General features: G+C 38.3%; 2 protein-coding genes across 6 annotated transcripts in view; both read left to right on the top strand.

Moving 5' to 3' along the window:
• Window positions 1–8,254, top strand: part of LOC111874151 (E3 ubiquitin-protein ligase UBR2) — a 34,811-nt gene extending 26,557 nt beyond the window's left edge. For all 5 annotated transcript variants that reach the window (XM_023869392.2, XM_033755382.1, XM_033755383.1 and 2 more), the window contains 3 exons: window positions 1,392–4,091; window positions 4,718–4,927; window positions 5,993–8,254. In XM_023869392.2, the coding sequence (XP_023725160.1) occupies window positions 1,392–4,091; window positions 4,718–4,927; window positions 5,993–6,529 (3,447 nt within the window). In that variant the 3' untranslated portion in view covers window positions 6,530–8,254. The remainder of the gene's footprint in view (window positions 1–1,391; window positions 4,092–4,717; window positions 4,928–5,992) is intronic.
• A 2,562-nt stretch (window positions 8,255–10,816) lies between these two features.
• LOC111874152 (NEDD4 family-interacting protein 1-like) lies at window positions 10,817–23,743 on the top strand. The gene is made up of 5 exons (XM_023869395.2): window positions 10,817–10,999; window positions 11,228–11,359; window positions 12,819–13,056; window positions 14,868–15,053; window positions 17,336–23,743. The coding sequence occupies exons 1-5, from the start codon at window positions 10,973–10,975 to the stop codon at window positions 17,437–17,439; spliced, it is 687 nt and encodes a 228-aa protein (XP_023725163.1). The 5' UTR covers window positions 10,817–10,972; the 3' UTR covers window positions 17,440–23,743.
• Window positions 23,744–23,799: the final 56 nt, after the last annotated feature.

The following is a 23,799-nucleotide window of genomic DNA, read 5'->3' as shown; positions in this document are numbered from 1 at the left end:
TAGTATTATGAAGGTATTAAAAGGTAAAAGGTAAAGTTGTTCCTCTGCTCAACGAATTAAGCCCTACGCCATTAAGGCGTGTGGGGGAGTGGATGTATAGATCCAAATTTTCTTGACCTCGGCACTAGTTGGAGGTGAGTGGTCAGCTTCACGCCCCGGCCGCTTTACCCCCGGGGAAAGAGCCCCCGGTACCCATTGGATAGGAGGTTGGATGGACCCCAGAGCCGGTCTGGACGATTTGGAGAAGTTAAAATTCTTGACCCTACCGGGACTCGAACTCCGACCCTTCACAGTCGTCCAGCCCGTATAATAAAATTTGGCTTAACCGGGTTTTCGATTAACCGTGACTTCCATCCCCACCATTAGCCCGGATAATCGAGAGTTGACTGTATGTACATCTATGTGATGAAGTTGAAAATCTAAGATCAAATATGATTAACATAATTGGATTTATTGAGTTTGTTTAATAGAATTTGTGTTTAGAGTTTGTTTGCCGTTGTTAATTTCAAGGACTTTTCACCTAATATATGCAAAATGTGTGAATTCTTGAATACCTCTTCTGGTGATACACATTGTGGCTTCACACACTCAGTGCCATACTAGGTTTTACCTTCAGGGCTAGCCATTTCTCAGTAAGAAGTGGATTTATAACCTATTACATTTGAAAGGAAATGGAAAGGAACAAGAGAAGGACAATCAGTAATCATGTGTTTCAGCTTTTAAGCTATGACATGTTACATTTTTTTTCTCTACTGTTTATGTAAGACTACAAACCAGTATTTTGAATATAGAGATGAAATAGATAAATCGATAAAAATAAATTAGTTTTGTATATTTTTGTAGTCTGCTCTACAAATGCTTTGTTCAGACTACCACATTTGACCTGGGTTTGACTGTAATGCATCATCACAAAATATTTCTCCATCAGAATATAATTTGACCATGTTTTGTAATCTGTCACTAGATGTACAAAAATCGATGGGTGACTGCTATGATGGAATGAGATGTTCATAAGAATGTGCTACAGGGGGCTGGATGGGCATTGACTAGACTTTTTTGTATATATGTGAATTTTTTTTTTCAAAATGAAATACAGTTGTTGGGCACCTGTAGATTGTGCTTTTTTTAGTGAACCAATGGATACTGCTGGTGTCATGCTAAAAATAACTGGGTTGTGGTGTAAGCCAGGAGCAGAGGTACAGGGAGCAAAAATTTTGAAATCAAAAAGTGATTAATGTTTCAAGTTTTTTATATGTACTTAATTTATTTTGAGGGAGCTGGGATAGCACAGTCGGTATAGTATAATTTCGAGTCCCAGAAGGGTTAATTTGTTAAGCACAGGGACAAATTTACCTTACCTCATGTAATTTATTTTACTCTTATGTTTTCAGGTAATGATCTCACAAGTGCACGCAGGGATGTGGCGACGTAATGGGTACTCACTTCTGAATCAGTTGTACTTCTATCATAATGTGAAGTGTCGCTCAGAAATGTTGGACCGTGATATTGTGCTCCTCCAAGTTGGAGCATGTTTGATTGAGAGCAATGAGTTTCTCATTCATCTGCTCAACAAGTTTAATTTAATGAATTGGGCTAATCCCCAGTTTGAACTGAACACTTTGAAAAGTCCAGAAGAAGACAGCATGAGGCAAACCATTAGTTTGGTTGAAGAATTCTTAGGGGTGCTGGTCATGTTGGTGGGTGAGAGATATACTCCAGGTGTGGGGAAGGTCACTTCTGATGACCGAATTAAGAAGGAACTTATCCAGCAACTGTGCATTAAGCCTCTGCCTCACTCTGAATTGAACAAAACGTTGCCTGAAGATGTGAACCATGAAACTGGCATGGAGAGGGTTATAGATCAGGTTGCTGAATTCAAGAAGCCAGGACAGGGAACAGGAAAGGGTGTCTATGAACTGAAGCCTGAACTCTATTCTGAATATAATGTCTTCTTTTACCATTACACAAGGGAAGAGTTGTCAAAATCTGAAGAGACTCAGCGCAAAAGGCGGAAAGCTGCAGGTGAAGCAGAATGTTGCCCTCCTCCACCATTACCGCCATTAACAGATGCATTTATGATGATGGCTAATTTGCTTCAGTGTGATGTGATGCTCCATATTATGCAAGTTGTATTGGAACGCAGTGTTAACCTTCGAGCTAGGAGTTTCTCTGAAGCTCAACTGCACAAAGTCTTACATCTTATTGGGTATGCCTTGCAGGAGGAGGAGAAACAGTATTGCCAGTTTTTACTCTTTACTGAACGTGCCGAGAAGTGGGGATTGGAGCAGCTTATAGAAGAATTGTGTTCAAATCCAAGGGTTGAAGCACACAAAGATTTGTTGGCATGGACGTTGGCTAAATACCGACAAGTGGCGGCCCCAAGGAGGCAAGGAGTTCCAGCTAATACTGCACCTTCAACACCTATACAAGAAACATCACAAAGTGAAGATACAGCAAAGGAGGAGAAAGAGTGGCGAGCTAAGATGGCAGCTCAAAAGAGAGCAAAGATTATGGCTCAGATGACAGCCATGCAGAAAAACTTCATGAAAGAGAATGCAAAGTTGTTTGAAGCTACTTCATCTGAAGTGGGGAAAACAGGTGAACTAAGGGACTCTGCTATGGATCTCACTGAGAGTCTAGAAGCAACTCCAGTGTCATTAGGACCAAATCAGACATCCAAAGTTACCACAGAGCACACTTACACATGTATCCTTTGCCAGGAAGATCAGACTGTGTCTGCAGATGGGCCAGCATTGGTATTAGCAGCATTTGTTCAGCAGTCTACAGTTCTTTGTCAGCGCCGTAAAACAGAAAGCCTGGACATGGAGGAAAGTGGTGGGGATGACCAGCCAGATCCCCTGTTGCTTCCTGCAACCCTAGGCCCTGCACCACACACTGGCACGTGTGGTCATGTTATGCACAGTCACTGCTGGCAGAAATATTTTGACAATATTTTAGCTAAGGAAAACAGACGACCATATCGTCTCCGTCAGCCCTCAAGCTTCGACGTAGAAAAGCATGAGTTTCTTTGTCCATTGTGTGAATGCCTCAGTAATACTGTATTGCCTCTAGTTCCACCTCTTGGAGCATTACAGCCACCACAGTCATCAGGTCAACCAGCACAAACAAATATTAGCTTCGAAGCTTGGTTACAAGGACTTCAGATTGCACTGAAGTACAAAAGGAAACTTACAAATGGTGTTCGAAACTTAGAATCAAGGCGAACTTCACCACGAATCCAGGCCATCCGTGCACAGGAAAGTAGTTCAGAACAGAACCAGTCAGATTTTCAGATTGGTGACACTGATGGAGATTCTCAGCCCCTTCAACAGTTGCTGTATACATGCCCTCTAGATCAAGTTGCCATTGAGTTGGGTGATTCAGGACCAAATTTTGCAGCCCTCTTCTCAGCTGATAGAAATCTTGCAGAACAACCAAAATTTTCAGACAGCCTCTCAGATATAATAATCCTATATTCTCAAGCTACATATACAAAAGGTCTGTGTGTCCATCCTCACCTAGGTGACTCACGAGTACCACTGATGACATGGAAATCTTGCGCATACACAATCCATTCTCTGGAATGCTTGTTGCGAGACATGAAGAAACCATTGCTTGGAGACCTGTCGTGTCGTCGACAGGACTGCTTGGAAAGTTTAGTTCGTATTGTTGGAGTGCTGGGTACCACTTGGAATCGACCAGAAATTATAAGCAGTCATGCTCTACGTTTGCTTTCAATGATTCTTGATAATCCATCTGATGGTCCATGTATTTTTGACTGGGATTGTTTTGGAGTGCTGGTGCCTCTAACACTCTCCCTTCCAAGTCTCTTCTCGAGTGATCAGCCTACTCCAATTCCAAGTGGGAACACGCAAGAGTTAAACACACTGAAACTCATGTTTCTATCACATGTTGTCAAAATTTTACTGACAGCTGATTTCAGCGAGGGAATAATGCCAATGGACGTGGATGAAGAAGAGTCAGCAGTGAATAGCAATATATTAGAGCTTGTGAGTACTGTTCGTAAGGTGGCAGCAGTGACTGGTGGTGAAAATGCAGCTAAGTTGGATGCCCGTGTTGTATGGACACAGGTAAGAATGAAAACAGAATAAGCTGCATGCCAGAGTCAGGGTGACTTTATGACTGTTGGTTTACCACCAATCAGTTCGTCTTGGTAACAAGCCCTTTGAGACTCACAACCAGTAATTTTTTTTTTGTGATTGAACACTTGCAGTCATAGTCCTTATGTAACATCCCCTTTAACAAGAAGATGGGTCTGTCATGTACAATTGCAGGGACACAGCATTTCATTTTATACCACTTCCATTGGTTCACCCTGGACTCAGTCTTTGTTATCCCTTGCCTCTATCAGCATTTTTTTCCGCCCCACATGACTTACTGCTCTGCCCTTAAAGATGGGGCATTAGCTTCTTCCAAAGCTTTGATACTGATATACCTATCTACATGACATCCCAGACACCCACTTTTGTTGGCACACACTGTACTAAAAAGTACTGCTAGCACCATTTTTGACATCTTTGATAGTTACATTCTTCAGTATTACATTTAGAGTTCATTTGATATTGGGATTTCCGAACAAGCTTTTAGGTTGAAAGACTACTTACTGTTGGACTCTACGAAACAGGACTGTATTTTTAGTACATTGTAGAATGAAACTTTTAGCAACTGTTCTATTGTAATATTTATAAATTTTCAGGTTAAAGATGCTTGTATTCCATTTCTGCGTTGCTGTGCTTTATTCTACCATTTTCTTACTGGTGTTCCTGGGCCAGATGTACTTATGGAAGTTGGAGGAGACTCATTTGAAAATCTTTGTGCCTATTTGGGTCTCCCAAATTCTTACCATGAACTGGTATCTTCATCTGTCGTTTTTGATCTGTCAGTGAAATGGGCAAAGCATGAGAAGGTAAGAATTGCTTCTGTATTGCTGATGGGAATGTAAAGGCAAAATTATCCATGAGGGAGTGGGTGTATAGCTTAACAGTTCTTAAATCTTGGCATTAGATGAAAGGGAGCGGTCAGCTCCATGCTCCTGCTGCTTTTACTGCTGGAAGAAATGGCCCCAGTAGCCATTCTGTAGGAAGCTAGGTTTGTCACAGAGTTGATCTAGACACTGTGGACAGAAGAAAAATTTCTTTCCCCTACTGAGAATCGAATCCCGTTCCCTTTGTTACCCAGTCCAGAACCTGGTTAGTATATCAGTTGAGCTGTTCTGGCTTTCATTGAAGATAGTGAAAGAATTTAAAACTATCCTATAAATAATATTGAAACTGTCGGCTATTACTTAATGACAAAACTATATTGCCAAGTTTTAACAGTTTAACCGTACATGTCTAAAGTTTGTAGTAATTTGTCATTAAGGGCATATCAGTATGTGTGTGAGAATGATTAGGAACTTCTCTGTTATTGCAGAGTTTTCGTATCTGTTTCATTATATGAAATTCACACGCAATTCTGGAGCATGCCGGTTTCTTGTTGCACTTGTACTTAATAGAACCTATTTGTTCAAGCAGGCTACCATAGTGGTAATGTTCTAGACTTACATTTCGGAGGTACTTGGTTCAAATCTCAGCAAGAACACTGGCTATTCTGACTTGTTTCTTTTAATACAGTTTTCCTAATTCCCACCATTAGGCCACGACTGTTTCCAGCCATGTCTTTTCCAGTGCACAGATTATCCTGCTGTTCACTGTTGTATAGCAGTGGTTCTCAACCTTTGTTGGACTGCAGCCTGGTAGTTGAGAAACACTGCTGTACAGTGTAGACACTCTGACAGCATCATAAGTGTCCCATAAAAAAGAAGCCATTTGTGAATGAGTATAATGTTTAATCTAAAGAAGATACTATTTTGAAAATCCTTTACATGTTTTATTGCTATTGTAACTGTCAGGATGGATGCAAAGCCTGACAAGCTTGATTTTGATTTCTGTGATACCAGTTTTAAAGACCTTTGCCTTATTTGCCATTGTAGGTGCGTGAATATTTGTCTGGAGCATCAAACTTGACTCCTGTTGCTGTCCCCCTGCCTGTGAACCAGTTAGTCGCCCTTCCTGCAGACTACAGCGAACTGATCAACACAGTCTCTCTCTTCACCTGCCCAAACAGTGAACATGAAGACTCCCGTAACCCAACGATGTGCTTGGTTTGTGGTCAGATGCTATGTTCTCAGAGCTACTGTTGCCAAACAGAGCTGGATAAAATTTTAGTTGGTGCATGTACTTATCATGCCCATGAATGTGGTGCTGGAGTTGGAATATTTCTTCGAGTACGAGAATGTGAAATTCTTCTCCTAGCCAGTCCAAATAGAGGCTGTTTCATGTCTCCTCCATACCTTGATCAATATGGTGAGACAGATCAAGGTTTAAGGCGAGGGAATCCACTGCGGCTCTGTCCTGAGAGATACAAGAAACTCCAACTGCTGTGGTTGGGGCATGGCATTCATGAGGAGATTGCAAGAGCCATAGAGTCGAGTTCCAGTGTTGTGCCCACCCAATGGCAGCATCTGTAGATTAAGGGATCCTGGATAAGTGGGGGAGTGTCTGGGAATTGAGACTTCATTGTAATGGGAATTAATTTGTTCCTGATTTTAAATGAATAATGTGAAGTGAATATCAAGTATGTAAGATATGAAGCTTTCACAGCAAAGCAGCAGAAATAAAATTACATCTGGACAATGTAAACAGGAAGGAACTATTCAAACTCAGCAAAGCAGAGAATCTCAGCACCAGGTTATTAAGGCACCTCCAACACACACACATCACAAAAATCCCAAGAAAGAAAACAGAATAACTGACAACAGGGACACCAGGTTAAGCTGTGTGGTGATAGGTTAGAATGACGGATGACCACGCAGTTTTGACTCTGCCTTCCTACTGCATAGTACGCTAATGGGAAGAGGCATCGATTTGACAAACTGGTATAAATATCAGTAACATAGGGTCATTCACCACATCAGCCCTCATGATAAGAGACTGAGGAGATGTCTGAAATGTTAGTTTTTAGTTCAACATTGATCCAGCTGATTGCCTGAGAAGGTTTTAGCACATGAATATTAGACATTTTGTCATTATAAAGATTCTTGGTAATGGTTTGATATTATTATGTTCTCTGGACATTATCCATCATGTGTATTTGGCCCAGTCACAAGGATTTGCTGAATATCTTTACCCTATTCCTTACCAGGAGACATAGACAAAGCCAGACTGTGAAGCACTGTAGTTGTAACCTCAACTACGGAGAGTGGACACTGTCCAACGAAAAATCCTTACATCTCTCATATATTTGTTGTGTTTATGTCTGTTGTAAAATTCCTAGATATTCCCCCAGCTTCATTAATTTTAGTAAATCTCTTTCCTTCATAATTCTATAAATTATGTGAATCCGATCTTTTTATAATACTGAGACGTTACATAAGGTATGTACATTTTCTGCATGTTGCATGGTATTTCATAATCACCGGTTTTAATTTTACTGTCAACACATCTCGAATATAATGCTGTAATAATAACACCAGTCAAACCTTACATGTAACATTTAATATTGTTAGACTGTTATGATTTATGGATATATTCACAGAACTGTAAAACTATGACATTATGAAGCCAGATCCTAAAAATGGAGTTAGGATGTTTCTAAATTAGGTTGCACTTTTCAACAGTTATACCCAAAAATGAGTAAGGCTGTAAGTGTGAAACATACTGTATTATGTTGGACATTTTTTCCTGGTGCAGTTGCCTGTTTCACAAATGTTCCATATGATGTCCTTGGGTAATACAGACGATGTCTCATATGTCCCACCTTAACCTAGGTAACAGTTCTCATTTACGTTTTGTCAGGCGTTTGTGATGGGATGCTGATACACTTGATCCTTGATGTAGTGACATGGGGAAAAGTTGGCTGTGGTCAAGTTAGGTGACTGAGGGAACCAGGCCATGCATCAGGAAAGGATAATCATGTCTGTGTTCCATGGACATATGGGGTTTCTGCTCCTCCACTTTGCCACTGGTGTAGAACATGGCCTCATAGCGAGCTGTTTATACAAAAAAGTGTCACCTAATTCTGAATGACTCTGTATAATTCCAGTTATTAAGTAAATGCTGAAGTCTCTATACAGAAGGAGTATGCACAATGAAACTAGATGAAATAATTTAATTTCTAACATTTCATACAGGAAATAGTGCTATTTGATGACCAAAAATTTAGTTCCACAGACGGTGGGCATGGCAGCACTCCAAACTGTTACTCTAACTATTCTTGTATTTCCCTCTAGCATATGTGAAACAGCCATAGTGCTTGCTGTTAGTGAAGGATTATTACTGCGACATTTGAGTGAGCAGAGTGGCTGGGCAACTTGAGGGAAATATAGGGAAAAATGTTGGCAGGAGAAGCAGACAGCCTGAGAGAGATGTGGAGGGTATTGATCCAGTGGGCTTCTTTCAACAGCCTCAGTAAAATATTCAAAGAAATTGAATGGTGGATTATCATGTGTAAAGTATATGGTGAAGTTACATGTAAACAAAACAAAGTCTGTCATTTGTGCTTTGTTACACTCATCATGTACACCATATTTATGTTAACTCAGTTGGCAGGTAAAAATCAGTTGTTGCAGGTTTTGAGTGGAGGTTTAAACCTTGTTTCATTTTCTTCTAAATATAGTACCTTAACTAACGTCATTGCTCGTTAAACAGCTGAATGCCAGGTCAGCGGTGAAGCCCCCAACTTAACGATAGAGGATATGATAATGTGCTACCTGGTCATGGCTCTCAAGCATCAGTGGACAGTGATAGATTGGTGATCAGCAGGGGAAAACTGAAGAAACCCAGAGAATAACCGGCTGCAGTGCCCCTTCATCCACCACATATTTCACATGAAGTCACCTGAGATGGAGAAGCCAGGACCTGACCTGAGCTATGGCATGGTCCTATATAAATATGACAATTTACAAATTTCATATATGTCCATCACTTCCCAAAACATTCATTTTAACATAAGTAGGAATTTGTTGCAATGACATTTCACTGTATATAATTTGGATATTAATTTTCAGTGTTATATTTATTGTTATGTAAAGAATGAAGAAATACACAATTGGAATAATTGTTTGTAATAAAGTATAAAACATGATAGTTATTATGCAAGAAAATGTGTTGCGACTTTGTTGGAATGCCATTACACCTTCCTTTGATGATAACACATCCAGCTGTATTATATTATTTGATGTAACATAATTACTTGGATTTTGAGTTGCATTCAGAAGGTCAGAATTGCATCTTGGGACAGTAACCTTCCTGAGAACTTCTGTCAATTCTGGAAAATGCAGTGATCATAAATGATCACTGTACAAGGATATCAGATGAGGGTCATATACAAAAAACTACCAAGATTATAACCAGTCTGTAATTTGGTGACAATTCTTATTGCAGTCCATGTTCCAAGTCACATCCAAATTAGCTTTTACATAATCAAAATCTACTAGTTAATTGATGCTACTAAGGAGGTTGGTGTAGAAGTAAACAGAGAAAACTAAAAAAACAAAAACTAGAATATACAAAACTATAATTTTGTGTGGTTCTGTATGGGTATGAAACTTAGTCTTTGAGATTAAGGGAGGAACACAGACTGAGGGTGTTTGGACTGAAGAGAGATGGAGTGACAGGAGGTTGTAGAAGAGTGCATAATGAGGAGCTTCATAACTTGTACTCTTCTCCAAGTATAATTAGAATGATCAAGTCAAGGGGGATGAGATGGGCAGGGCATTTAGCACGAATTGGCGTGACATGTGACAATATTTACAACAATCATCTATATAATAGGGGCCGGGATAGTGTAGTCAGTATAGTGATCAGCTACAGGCTGGACTGAGGGATTGGAGTTAGAGTCCTGGTGGGGGCAAGAATTTTCCCTTCTCCACGTTGCCCAGGCCAGCCCAACCTCCTATCCAATGAGTACCAGGAGCTCTTTCCCCGGGGGTAAAGCGGCCGGGGCGTGAAGCTGATCGCTCACCTCCAGCTAGTGCCGAAGTCAAGAAAATGTGGATCTGTACATCCACTTCCCCATAGGCCTTCATGGCATAGTGCTCAGTTAAGCACAGGAGCAATTATACCTTTATGGGAACTGCCCACATTCAAGCAAACGTTACAGTGACAGCTCAAGTACCATTGCTTAGCAATGGCAAGTAAACAGTCTTTGCTATGTATGGTCTACAACAACATGTGACTATGGGAAGCACCCACGGTGGATCGTGTGCTAGTCAATACAATGTTCAAGATGTCATAGAGTTTACTATTGTTATTATATTTTTAGTGTTCAAACTCAAATTCGTCTGTGTATACTGTGCAACTATAAAAACTATTGTAATCTACTGAGAACAATTCTGGGTATTGTAACTTTATTCTCTTACTGTAATCAGCCAATGTACAGTAACTGACTTGTCCTATATCATGTAACAATGATCTATATAGACGAAATAAATAAATAAATAAAAATTTTATAAAACGGTTCAACAAGTGGTTGTTTCTTCATACAACGACATCCCGCACCTTTTTACCTTACCTCTATACGCTGTGGGTAAGTACAATGTACAATGTCATGGCCCTTACGCAGCGGAAACTTGTGACACATAAAATAATTCACTTGCGAGGCATTACCTTCTGAAGAGTTTACTATACCCATTCCGTTTACCTTTCTCGCAAGTAACGACCGGTTTCCTTTTTCCATAACTTTCACTACTGTGCATTGGAACGGTGGAATGACGTTGGAAAGATTGGAAATAATCTTTGCCACCTAGGACTCTGGGTACGATTTCCGAACGCGTCATCAGAGTGAGGAGTTGTGACCCATCGATTGATGTTGAAGAATATAAGCAGATTTTTGGAAGTTTTGTCGTCTTTGAATGATTTTTGTTTGTCATTGTTTTTCTCATTACGTTAAATTTGGTGAATACATCTAAACAATGGATAGAAGTACACGCTGTGACGTGGTAAGAAATAAATTTTAGACTTGGTTCTCGAAGGTTTCACAATGATCCTACTTTTAACAAGTTGGAGGTCATTGGATGTATCATGGATGTGACAGATAATGCAGTTTATTTGGCATGGAGGGTTTTGTTTAATGTTGTATCAAATATATTTTGAGGTTTTGGCAGTTTGTTATTGACATACTGAAGTGTGGTATGCACATATATTTCTTTGTCTTTTAAATTTTGCAGCCTACTGCCCCAACAGATCAGCGTCCACCTATTTCTGCTGTCAGTCTGACAGTTACTCTTCCCGCTACTGCATTGCCTCAAACTGAAATGACAACTGTTGGACTGCCATCTTCAATTCGAGGCCAAGATCAGGTAATTAGTTGAAATGTATATATGTGTACTTGCTGTTTTATTGTCACACGCATTTTATTGCGCACTGTGTTATTTGGGCGAACATTCAGAATGTGGTGACATGTTCTGAGAACATGATTACCTATTTTTGAGGTAGGGACTTCTGCTGGCATGAAATTTGATAGATCAGATGGTGGGGTGTGGTTACATCAAAAAATTTAAATGCTCTTGGTCTGAATGTAACTTAGGTGAATGAGTTCTTACTGGGTACGATTAAGTTAATGCTTTAGTTAGGGTTTTTTAGCATTGAACAAAAAAATTAATAACATTTGCTGTGAATGAAATTTATGTTGTGTGGTATAGTTTTCGTTAGGGTAGGTTAGGTTAGAATAGTACTTCAGTTAATATTTTGTGATACTATAACAGTGTAACAGAAGGTTATGATTACATCAAATTAATATCCACTGCAGTGGCCTGAATTCAATCTCAGGTTGGGTCATGTTATCTTTATAGTGGACAAAATGGCGGTGGGGCAGGCTTTGTTGAAGTATTTCTGTTTCCTTTGCTAATTCTCATTCCACCGATTGCCCCACTATTAATATGTCATTAATGTCATCAACATTATGTAGTTCCAATAATGAAAGTGTTATTAACAACAAACTAAAAAAATATTCCTGCATATTATCTGTTATGTAGATATCTTGACTTTTTTAATTTTGCAAAATAAATGTATATACATAAAAGACCTAGGCAATATCAATCTGGCATATAGATCTGTAGCAGCAGAATGCTCTTATTGCCATCTCCCTACTTTCTTTTGAAACTTCAGCATATTATGTTGGTAATAAATGAATGCCCCCACTATATTTCAGAGCAATAACATCCTATATATATATATATATACATGTTACCATATTCTGACCCTATGGGCCTTCACGGCCTAGTACAGGGATAGCTTACTTTTTTTTACCATATTCTGTAGGTTTGTGCAGTTAGTTATGTCTTATACCGTTTATTGTACTACACAGTCCTTCAACAGTGCAACAAATTGTTCATTTTTTCTGACACTTTCACTTTCAACACATGTTTCGGCCATAAATGGCCGTCTTCAGATGTCTTACTATGCTAAAACTGCTACACTACTAATAATGTCCATTTGTCACATTGCAACTGCATGCTTCATGATTTAAAATGTCATACTTGTCAATTGGTATGCTATAAAATAGCACACGCTGTAGTTCACTAAATTTAAATCAATAAATCTATTACAGTTTCCTTTAAAATTTATAAAATTGTTATTACACCTCACAAGGGGCATCATCCACTTGTTTTGCTCTGTGTCCTTTACTTCAGATGTTTTATTGTGGCAGCCTGTTCTTCTATTTGTAAGCCTGTTGTTATGTTACATCTGCAGTCTGTAATACAGGATAGTTATTTCTTTTTTGTGATATGTTAATTGGTATTGAACTTCGAAAAACAGGCTGATGAAGAAGATATTCCTCCCCCAAAGCCGGATTTTTCTGCTCCCCCACCGTATGAGGTCGCTACAAAGTTACCAACTTATGAAGAAGTTCAGCGGGAGAAAACTTTGGAAGGTGAACACACATCATCACCTCGAGTACCATTAGCCTTCCTAGCTATTGATACAGAATCTCCAGATGGAGACAGTGATTCAGGGCTTTTGGGAACAGACTTTATGTTCTTCACAGCATTTTTAGGTAAGTAAAGAAGTAAATATAGTATTCTTTGACTGTCGTTATGTGGGTAGGTTTACAGTGGAATGAATTAATTCACTGTTTATGTTTTATATTTACTGTTCACAATACAGTGTGCAGACAGGCTCTTGAACCCAGCTGGTGCATAAAACTGATGACTCACTTGAACACATTGAGAATGTTTAGAGCTATTCCTCCACTCCTCCCCCATATCTTCATGGTATGCTGCTTAACTAATCACAGGGACAGCTTTCATATGTGATGAATTGTGAGATCAGGAAGTATAGTAAAAGACTTTTTTGTGTGTAATTCACTGTAAGATGAATTTACGAAAATAAGGACATATGTTACACATGGATCTGTACATTTATTTAGCAGTCATTAACTCTCAGTATAGCTTTAATGATCAAGTGACAGTGAATAATGAACTGGAAATGATGTGTAAGGAAGCTGTCATGACCTATGGTAAGGTACTACCCTAATGCTTTCTTTGGAGGGACTTAGTAAAACGATGAAAAACCTCAAGCAAGCAGCTGAGAGTCACACTGGGCATCTACCAAGCACAGGTTGAGCAGATTTCTATGGTGTTATGCATGGAAGGAAATAGAATTCACTTGACAGCATCAGATGTGGAAACAAATGACCATTGATGAGATTGTGTAGTAGATGGATCAACTGTGTGATAGGAATATGTACAGAACAGAGTGGGCACATAGGAGGAATTCTTACAGAAGGATAGACAGGAATTAATGAGTTTTGTTGTTATTGTTTTCATTTACTGAAGTCTGAAGCTTTATTCTGGAACAGGTTCTCTGCTGTCATCATCATTCCATGAACTCCCTTCATGTATTACAGTATTCAAGACTTAATTTTTTAATTGCATTTTTTTAGTACCTTTCCCCAGATGGTTCCATTTCTATCCTTGCCAGAAACAAACTTGATTTTGTAGGATTTGAAGTTCGCACTTCCAGGGTTATGAAGAGTTGTATCTTCTGGAAGTCAGCCAATCTTCCTGTGAAATGCTGGTTAATTTTCAGCAGACTACATGGCGTTATATCACAGAAGATAGAGAACTCCTCACATTTGATTTTGTGTGTATTTCCCGTGTAACTAATTCTGTATGCAAACTTCGATAATTTTCCTTGTGAATCGAAAGGAACAGCTGTACATATAAGTTTTCAGGTTTTCGCAGCCATAAATGTTCAGATATAATCTTCGGGGTTTATCCTGAAGATGGAAGCAGCATGTGCCCCTGAAACAGTATCCACCTACAACACTACACATTATTACAGTGTAGATCCCCTCCTGTTCGTCATTCATCTGTCCAGTAGATCCACATTAAATCTTTAGCTGCTGAAAGTATCATAAAATAACTCACAAAAGAAGAATGCCACCATGACTGTCATTCTTTATTTATGAATTTGTCCTGCAGTAATATTGTTGCAGGAAAGTTCTGCCATTTTTTTTGTAGTAAATCCTCTGAAATATGTTATTGTCCAAATAAGTTAAAAGACATCAGAATGTGCTCTGCTGGGAAATGACTGTGTGGTCTGGTGGTTATCAGTTTTTCAGAGGAACATACTGCCTCCATCTTCCAGGTAGCAGGTTCGTTTATCAGGTTGGAAACTGTAAACATGTGTCTGAGTATCTGTCTTCATGTAAGTCCATTAATTACAGAGGAATGTTTTCAGTGGCAGTCATTTGCCATTGCGAGTCTGTCAGTCAGAAGTGATGTTTTGCCACAAGTTGCTCCCTTTTTGGGTCTCTTGCTTCTTAGAATAATAACGTTGTCTCTGTTGTTTTTTTTTTTCCAGTTGCATTCCTGTTCAATTGGATTGGTTTCCTGCTGCTGATGTGTTTCTGTCACACAGTTGCTGCTCGTTACGGAGCCTTATCTGGATTTGGACTGTCCCTGGCTAAGTGGACACTTATTGTCAAGCACTCAACTGATTTGGCTTCCCGTGAAAACAGTTGGCTTTGGTGGCTCATAATGGCTTTTGGTAATGTTGAATCATTAACATATTTTGATACAGTATACATTAATGTTAAGAGGGAGCCAGGATAGTGCAGTCGGCATAACGACTGGCTATGGGCTGGACGGCAGAGGGGTCAGAGTTTGAGACCTGGTAGGGCCATGATTTTTCTCTTCTCCACGTTGTCCCGACAGGTTCTGGGGCCCACCCAGCCTCCTATCCAGTTGGTACTGGGGATAAATCAGCTGGAGCGTGAGGCTCACCACTTTTTTCCAACTAGTGCCAAGGTTAAGAATACATGGAACTATACATCCACTCCCCCATGCATCTTTGTGGCGTAGTGCTTAATTGGTTAAGCACAAAGATAACTTTATTACAGGAATGTTACAGAAAACATAGTTCATTCATCATACCTTTCCTGATGGTGAGTGATAGAAACATATCAGAAACAGTATTTAATTCATCCAAACTCTATTTTATCAATGTTCAGTTGAATGATCTCTAATGTGAGGCATGACTTCCTTTTATATCATGTTTTCTGACATTGTGGTGGGGTTCGTCCTTGAGATCATGATGTAAGAAGTAGTTTGAAAGTAACATATTATCAAAGGAAGGTTTGAAGTTGTGTGATGCCTTAGTATTTAACCTTTATGAGCCGAAAGACACTGTATGGGGACCTTTAAAGTAAAGCCGAGTGGCCAAACGACACCGTATTGTGACTCACAGTCCACGCGTGCCCACAGTGTTTTAAAATCTAATTTTAAGATAGAAATTCTTGTTCTACTTACATTATTTTTGGACACCAGCTTTATAAGTAGACTGTCTTCCCTCCTGCATCATCTAACTGAATGTTGCATGTAACTGAATGCAGAGTCCGACGTCGCAATTCATTCACTTTGTCCGAATGTAACTCTGTTTTCCACGCGAAGCGCACACATGCAGCATCAGTCTTGTATTAGCAGGAAGTAGGCCAGTGATGGCGAGTGGTCTCCTCTATTTGTAACGCTTATAAAACATCGCAATTTCAACTATGCACCATGGCCCCATTTCGCGTGGAAGAAGCCGAAATTGAGAGGCCGCTCGTAAATCACACCATTCAGAATGCGGTACAGTCGATTCTGAAGGGACGAGGACGCAAGGGGCATTGAGGGGATATTCCAAGAACAGTACCTCTGTGTGTTTTATCCGACATATAAACAGACAGAGTTTCATAAGGACAAAGTAGGATAAGAACTCACTCACACTCGTGTATACAGTAAGATGAGTGACTGGAGAATGTGCAATGAAAACATAAACCTCCTCTCCTCTTGCCAGATAAAATATAGGCAGTGTGTCAGCAGCATGCATTTATACTGCAGAAACGTTCTGTGCAGAAGCTTTATGCATTTTTGTGACTGACGCTCAAAATTGGGGAATTTTTTTTGGAATAAATGTAACAATTTTTACAGATTCTAAAATCTGTAAATTACAATATCTGATTCTATATTCTTTCTAGATCAAAGTAGCATTTATTTCGTTTGTTTATCACAAAAATTGTAGAAATCACAGCATTTTGAGTAACATGATTACAATTTTTATTACTCTACGATGGCGGGCATTTAAATTAACTGCTGCCGCGGCCATTACCGGAATTTAAATGGCCCGGCTGATAAAGGTTAAGACAGTGCAAGCCTTGGTAAGCATTGCTATCTAATGAAATGACGCAATTTTTGTAATACACTGCTTCTTTGAAGTATGATTAATTATCATGCTGAGTGCCACAGAGGACACTGTTTTCTGTCCTCTAGTGCCTGATTATGTGTTCACATCATTGTGGATCTGGTTGCATGCAGTAAGTGACTGTTCAATATAGCTTCCGGGTACCAACACACATCAGCCTCTGTAACAATTCAGAGTGGTATACAATCAACATGTGTCTCAATGTGGTGGCCTGGGTACAAAAGAAACGTAAAAAATTGCAATGGCAGTCAGTGTGTTAAAACATCAATCTGTTCAAAGAGGGTCATGCTCTAACTCAGGCATTTAGATGTGGGGTTTTCACTTTGGAGGCTTGGATTCAAGCCCAGGTTACTTTTTGTGGGATATGTGGTGAAGGAAGTAGTACTGGAGTTGGCTATTCTCTCACTTTATTTTTGTTCCTCTGCTAATTACCCTTCCACCCTTCTCTGTACTCATCATGAGTTTGGGGCTTTTTCTATGACATGGCACTTGTCTGGTTGCTCAATAAGGAAGTTAGTATTTCCTCTCCAGGAGCTGTTGTAAATTTACAGCAAAGAAAGACAAATAATGTGTAATGTTTACTATTTCAGGACTCTTAATTTGTGTTCGTGCCATCATCCAGTATTTGAACATCAAGCGAGGATGGCGTCTTCTGTCAGGAAGTGCTCAGGAGCGACTGCTCTTCTTCTACTAAGGCTCACTATTAATAATCTTTCCGCTTGTACAGTAAACTCATCCTGAGATTATAAAAATCCCAACAGTTGGCTTCTATGTAGGCATGGAAAGTAATTGATGTTACTATTATTATTATTATTAATTTTTTCATATAACATATTTACCTGTATTGTCCAGGAATAGGCATTTTAAATCCCTGGTGTCAGGTGTAACTTGGAGGTAATGGTATTAATATTGCTGAAAACAGTGCTCGGCCAGCTTGACCATTGATATGTGCAGTTGTAGTGTAATGCAGTCCATGAACTTTACTACATTTCTTTATTTTTACCAAAATATTTCTGGTCTAAAATTTCTTAATATTGACAGTCTGCATGATACATGTGTAGTATGTGGCAGTCATATAATTTTGAGACATTTCATTTTGCTGTAATTTTTGTGTTTCAACTGTTCAGATTTCTGCATTGGCTTTTCATAACTTAAAAGAAGTATTTGCAAATCACCAACTGCAACACTTTGAATGAACTGGAAAACTTTGGCTTCTGTCTAAATAGCACAACCATGAAACTTGTTGTGTTTGGTCACACTTAATGCCGTTGGCAAAGAATGATAATCGAAGATTCTTAAACTCTTTTTTTATTTCCTCTCTGAAGACTTTTGACATCATCACTTTCCAATACAGATACACCTTTGGAAGCCTTGTGTCAACAGACTTTTGAAGTTACTCATGATTGCATACAGAGTGTTTGGTCTGTATGTTTGGCTTCTGTTGTTGTAGTTCTGTACAGGAACAAGACATTGCAGAAGTAGATCCAAAAGGGTTCTGATTGTGGTGTATAATATCTCAGAATTACTGGGTTATCATACTTTGTTCATGCTCCAGTATTCTGGAAACTAGAAGACCTCAGTTGTCTGGTATTCTAGAAACTAGAAGACTTATAGTTTCTAGAAGACCGGATGATGGACAAAGTCCGAAAACCCAGTAATTCTGATCAGATTGCAGAAGTTTCATCTTTTCACATGCACTAACAGTTTTTTAATTTACAAGATTTGTAGCTGGCATGAGTGAGGTTGGAAATAGGATGGGAAAGGTTTAAGAAGAGACAAAAAAAGTGGCATTGAACAATTGTAGCATAGCAGGCTTACAGTCATAAGCTCAGCTTAGTCAGGAAAGTCAGAAATATACTAATTTTCATAAATCCTGACATATAAAGTTGGTCTGTTGGTAACTGTAACTGCTCTTGTCTACAGTGCAGGTTGGCCATTACACTCCTGCTGCAAAGTTCTGTCCCCCCCACCCCGCTTAAAATTGTTTAATTTCTCTCTTGTTTCCTGATATGGTAATACCAAAATATAATGAGAAATATGCTTACAATCATGTGTTACTTTACTTTGGCTTCATAAATTGGAGGATACCTGTGTCATAGCTGAGACAATTGGTCGTCTGCTTCCACCTTCAGTGGACTCGGTTCAGTCCCAGGTCAGTTATGTGTGATTTGTGATGGACAAGTGGCCCTGAAGTGGTTGGTTTCCTGCCTGTTTCCTATTTCCTTGTCCCTCTTTGTACTGCAAACCAAATATGGGAAATCTGAAGGTATTAAAAAATTTGCTGTATAGACTTTCCAATATGTATGTGGCCGTTCGTGTGGTGCACAAGTACTGTGATAGGTTTTTTGGCTGTAGTTCAGTTCCTTATTGATTGTTTTTAATTACAAGTAAATTTAATTTTTTAATTTGGCTGTTATTCCTTCTCTAAACTTTTGCCTACTGTGTGTTGTGGTACTGCCAAGAAAAGCAACTATGTCCTTGGCATAGGGATTGTGTTTTATACAAGCAAAACTAATAAAAGAATTACAAAATTCTGTCATTTCTGATGTGCTTCTCTATCAGTTTTATTTATATCCCTAATTATTGTTAATCATTCGTAATATCATAGTGGATAGACAGGCAATTTAATCAAATATTTTCCGTGTTGAATATAGAGGTGACTCTGTTTGGATGTAATTTTGCTACTTTTAGGAAGGGTGGAGTGACAGGTGTCATTAATATCACCAATCCGGCCATCTGTTTGCTTTCTGCATACATCACAAATGTGTAGTAAGACACCTAATTGCCCATCAAGTATATACTAAGTGTGGGGATTAAAAAATTCAAATTTTTTTGTGAAGTAGTGAACTAAGTTTGACAATTTTTTATTTTCATTTGTTTTTATGTAATTTTTATTTCCATTTGTTTTTTATGTAGTCTTCATCTGTTTTTTATTAAGAGAAATGCACTACTTTATGTATTTCTAAGTCTCAGTAGCCATTTATTTATCTCTCCATATGATATACTGTCCTCTTGTGAAGAAAAGGCGAGGCAAATGGTCAACTTTGGCTATTCTGGTGTTCGTTTAGGGATACATTGAGCTGAAGTGTACCAAGGATATTGGTAAGAATCACCCAAGAATCGTGCATATGTTTTCAGCTTGCCCCACTACGTGCAGGCAGACCTTGTTAATTTCCTTGTCTTCTCTTCATTGGAGGATAGTAGTTTCATAATTGTAAGGTATCTGGATTAACATGAGTTGTTTGAAAGAGCATTGTAAGTCAGTGTAATTGTGTTTTCATGGAGGTAAAAATTCAAGTTATAATATAGACAGAATAATCATGTGAAAAGATTGTGGGAGTTTGATGAAAGACTGTTAATAATTTGGGCCTCAGTATTCATTTTTAAGAGAGACTTCCAAGTTGTTTAATTGTACCATAAATTCCCTTTGTCATCACAGAACTACAGATAAGTTATTGGTTCTGTGTACAAATAATTTTCATATGTTCATAACCATAAACTAAGTTGTCACACGGCAGACTGTCATGATGCTAATTCTGTGTTATTCTGTTAAACAGTAACAGCAGAAGGCTCTGTGAATTTCATTACATGAGTTGGCACAACTCTGTGCAGTGACTAGCTACAAGCTAGGTGACCTGCATTTGATTCCTGACAGGGAAAGGAATATATCTCCATCACCTTATCCACAATGGCTCTGGGATCCACCCACCCTCTTATTCAAGGTACTGGGGCTCTTTCCCATGGGGTAAAGCAATTGCAGAGTGAAGCTGACAGCTCATCTCCATCTAGGGCTGAGATTGGTATATGTTAGGAAATACCTCCCTCCCCCTATATCTTGATGGCATGATTAATTAAAGGACAGCTTATGGACTTTATTAATTCACAGAATAAGGGTTTAATAAGCCATAAATGGAATCAGCTGTTTGTATTATATGAATAATAGTTTTAAAGTTAGCAGGAATGCAAATAGAAACAAGAAGGGAGAATGATTTTCAGTGTACTTAAGAGAGTAACTCTTTATCCAGAGGATATACTGGGCTCTTCTGTCCAAAGTGAAATTTGTGTGAATATACAGGGTTATTCATAAGTCTGTGAATGTTTTGTAAATTTACAATAAATAAACTACGCAATGCATACTAAATTTTATTACACTGAAATAGAGATAAACTCACCGAGTTTTTTGTACATAGTTCACAGATACTCAATATGTCCACCTTTGCTGATAACGGCAGACATCTATGCGATAATCCATTTCGTCCCACACCCATGTCAGCATATGGTTGACCAGAGCCACAGCAGCTGTGATACAGTTGCAAAGATCCCTGAGATTAGCAGGCAGTGGAGACTTTTAAAGAAAACTTGGAGAGATTCATTCTCTATCAGTGTAAGAATTACCATGATCTGATGCATAGTTTATTTGTTGTGAATTTTTAAAATGTTTCACGGACTTGTGAATAACCCTGTATTATTTATGTCTGTGTTCCTCTTTAACATATAAAGTTTGGAAAAGATGTGTGAATTCCAAGCAAAATTTAAATTTATGAAGTACGTTACTTGTATGATAATGTTACTTTGCAGTGCTATCAGTAATCAGAATGTAGCATCAAGTAGCACTGTAATTGATAAATGATAAACTGAAAAAATTTTGGAAGGAATCATTTGTGGCCTAGTTGAAATGCTATTCCAGCATTTGCCTGAGGGTCTGAGGGAACCTTTGAAGATTGTTGGTCAGGATAGCAAGTTTCCTGGCAGAGATTCGAACTGAGCATGTCCCAAATACAGGTCCAGAACATTACTGCTGTCTGAACAGTATTATTTGCTAATTGCTGATCTTTGTTTTTTGCAAACAGTGGATTACCCTTATGCAATTTTAAAACCCTGGAAGAGCCTGGCATTTGATCTGAAAAATATATACCTGATTCATACAATGTGACCACAAAGAAACTTAACATCTCTATAAGTGTGTAGTAGTTTAAGTTCATTATAGACAATTTCATCAGGAAGAAAAGGAACACTGCTAGGCAGCTGAAGTTTATTGTTTTCTTGGATGTGACCCCTGTAACAGTCTAACAGAGTACATCACATCCCACCAAGACCGCAATATTTTTCATAGTCACTGCCTTGACAGCCTCATATCTTGCACAATTGTTTGTATGTTTGCATGCTTATTTTTACATTCAAGTGTTGTGCAAGAATAGGTGTTCATATTTTTAATATCGTCAAGATCAATATATCTCTGATGTCTCAGCGTATGTTGACTGATTGAAATCCAGTTGCCTTCACATAATGTAAGTATTTGGGGTGGGGGGACAGGTATTTTGTCTTGTTTCATTATGAACTTTATTTTAATTTGTAGTAACAAGACTCTAGTGAATCTGTTAAGAATCTGTGATTGATTTTGAAAAGCTACGGATTTTTGGTATAATAATATGGTTTTGAAAGGATTTGATTTTAAATTATAACAATTTGTTGAGTTGTAGGTCTGTAATATAGGTAGGTTGTGTGATGAGGCAGATTGCTAGATGCTTTCTTCTCGTCCTTCATTTTCAGTCCTGAGTGGCTTCATGTGAGATTCTTGGTTTACAAATTAGCACTGGAGCAGGTTTTTCTTCGACTTTCTTCAGTTTTTACCCACTGTCATTCCACTGAAACGTATTTGTGAATGAGAAAACTGCATCTGATAATTATCACAGACTTATGATAAAGGAGAGAAATTTACATTTACAAGGAATATAAACTGTAACAGTAGTCTGTAGGTAAGCAAGTTGCATATAAGTGTGTGATGGTTTGCAATTAAATTGTAACTATCATGGCATTGCTATAAGCTGCCACTGAATTACAAGAAGTAGCTTTTTGGATTTTTTTTCTTTCTTGTAGAGTTCTTTAATTGATGTCTTTTGTTCATTGCCCTTCCAGAATTTCTACCATGTGTATATAGAACACTGCTAGTTTTCATTTTAATGTACTTGCTTGTAGCCAGCAATAGCTTGGAGGGAATGTTTGAGGTAATATACGCTGGGATATGAGTTCTTAATTTATGTGATGTTTTTTAGAAATGTGTCTGGTGTGTAATCACTTGTGTATCACATCTCTACAAATAATTTCTGCTGTGTACTTCTGATTCTAATGTAAATGTAGTTGTATTAGTTTTCTGAAGGATAATGTTAATGTCAGCATCAGAAGTATTATTATGATTTTTAAGTTACCTTGAAGCTGGCGAAAATGAACTTGTAAAAAATTATCTCTTGACTCCATTTAATGTGATGTAATAATTCTTCAACCTGATGTTGTAGTGGTTCTGTTTCTTTGCGTCTTGGTATTTGTAGCTTCATAGATGAAGAGAGAAGGGTTTTGTGGAATGTATATAATGTTGAGAAGATTATTTTCAAAGTATACAGTTGAGTTTACCTGCCTGCCTGCCTGCTTCCTGTAGCCAAGCTTGTAAAATGTAAACCACAGAATGATAGTTGCAATGAATCCAGTAATTTATTTTCAAGGAGTACTATAGATTATTTCTTCACATGCTGTCAGTATATTTCATTATCTGTAATAGTAAGTGCTAGACGTGGAAAATGAAGTGTGTTTTCTGCTTTTGTAATATAACTATCATCAGATTATAGCAGCGGTAATTCATTTAGAGCGTGTAAGGAAGAATATGGATGCAGGCATTTTGTGATTGTAGTCTGGAGCCTTTCTGCTGGTATTCTTCCCAGCATGTTGCCCAATTCTTTGCAAATAAATTTGAATCTTAAAAAATATGTTTTGCATTTGGCAAAAGTTTCTGTTGAATTTAAAATATTTAATAAATAAAATTCATGGTGAAAGGAAATTCCACTTTTCTAGGATAATTAAGACATTTTTGGTGAAAATTATGTGTTAGCATTTTAACTTTAACAATTCAGAGGTTGTCATACATTAAATACACAGTTGGTTTAAACAGGTTGCGTAAATTCGTGTATTTTGTTCAGGTATTAAATAAATGTATTTGTTACCGTTCATACTATGATTTCTTTATGGTATGCGGACCACAGTTTGAAACTATTTTATTAGCGTG

This window comes from Cryptotermes secundus, unplaced genomic scaffold (assembly GCF_002891405.2).
Source record: "Cryptotermes secundus unplaced genomic scaffold, Csec_1.0 scaffold26, whole genome shotgun sequence".
In the NCBI taxonomy this organism is placed as follows: Eukaryota; Metazoa; Arthropoda; class Insecta; order Blattodea; family Kalotermitidae; genus Cryptotermes; species Cryptotermes secundus.
The sequence above is the reverse complement of the archived record's forward strand: the minus strand, read 5'-3'. Positions and strand labels throughout refer to the sequence as shown.

Bases quoted from the DNA above. Each gene is read 5' to 3' on its own strand.
- LOC111874152 (XM_023869395.2), top strand. From the start codon at position 10,973: ATGGATAGAAGTACACGCTGTGACGTG. The intron at 11,000-11,227 runs GTAAGAAATAAA...TAAATTTTGCAG, and splicing joins GAAGTACACGCTGTGACGTG to CCTACTGCCCCAACAGATCA. The intron at 15,054-17,335 runs GTAATGTTGAAT...TTACTATTTCAG, and splicing joins GTGGCTCATAATGGCTTTTG to GACTCTTAATTTGTGTTCGT.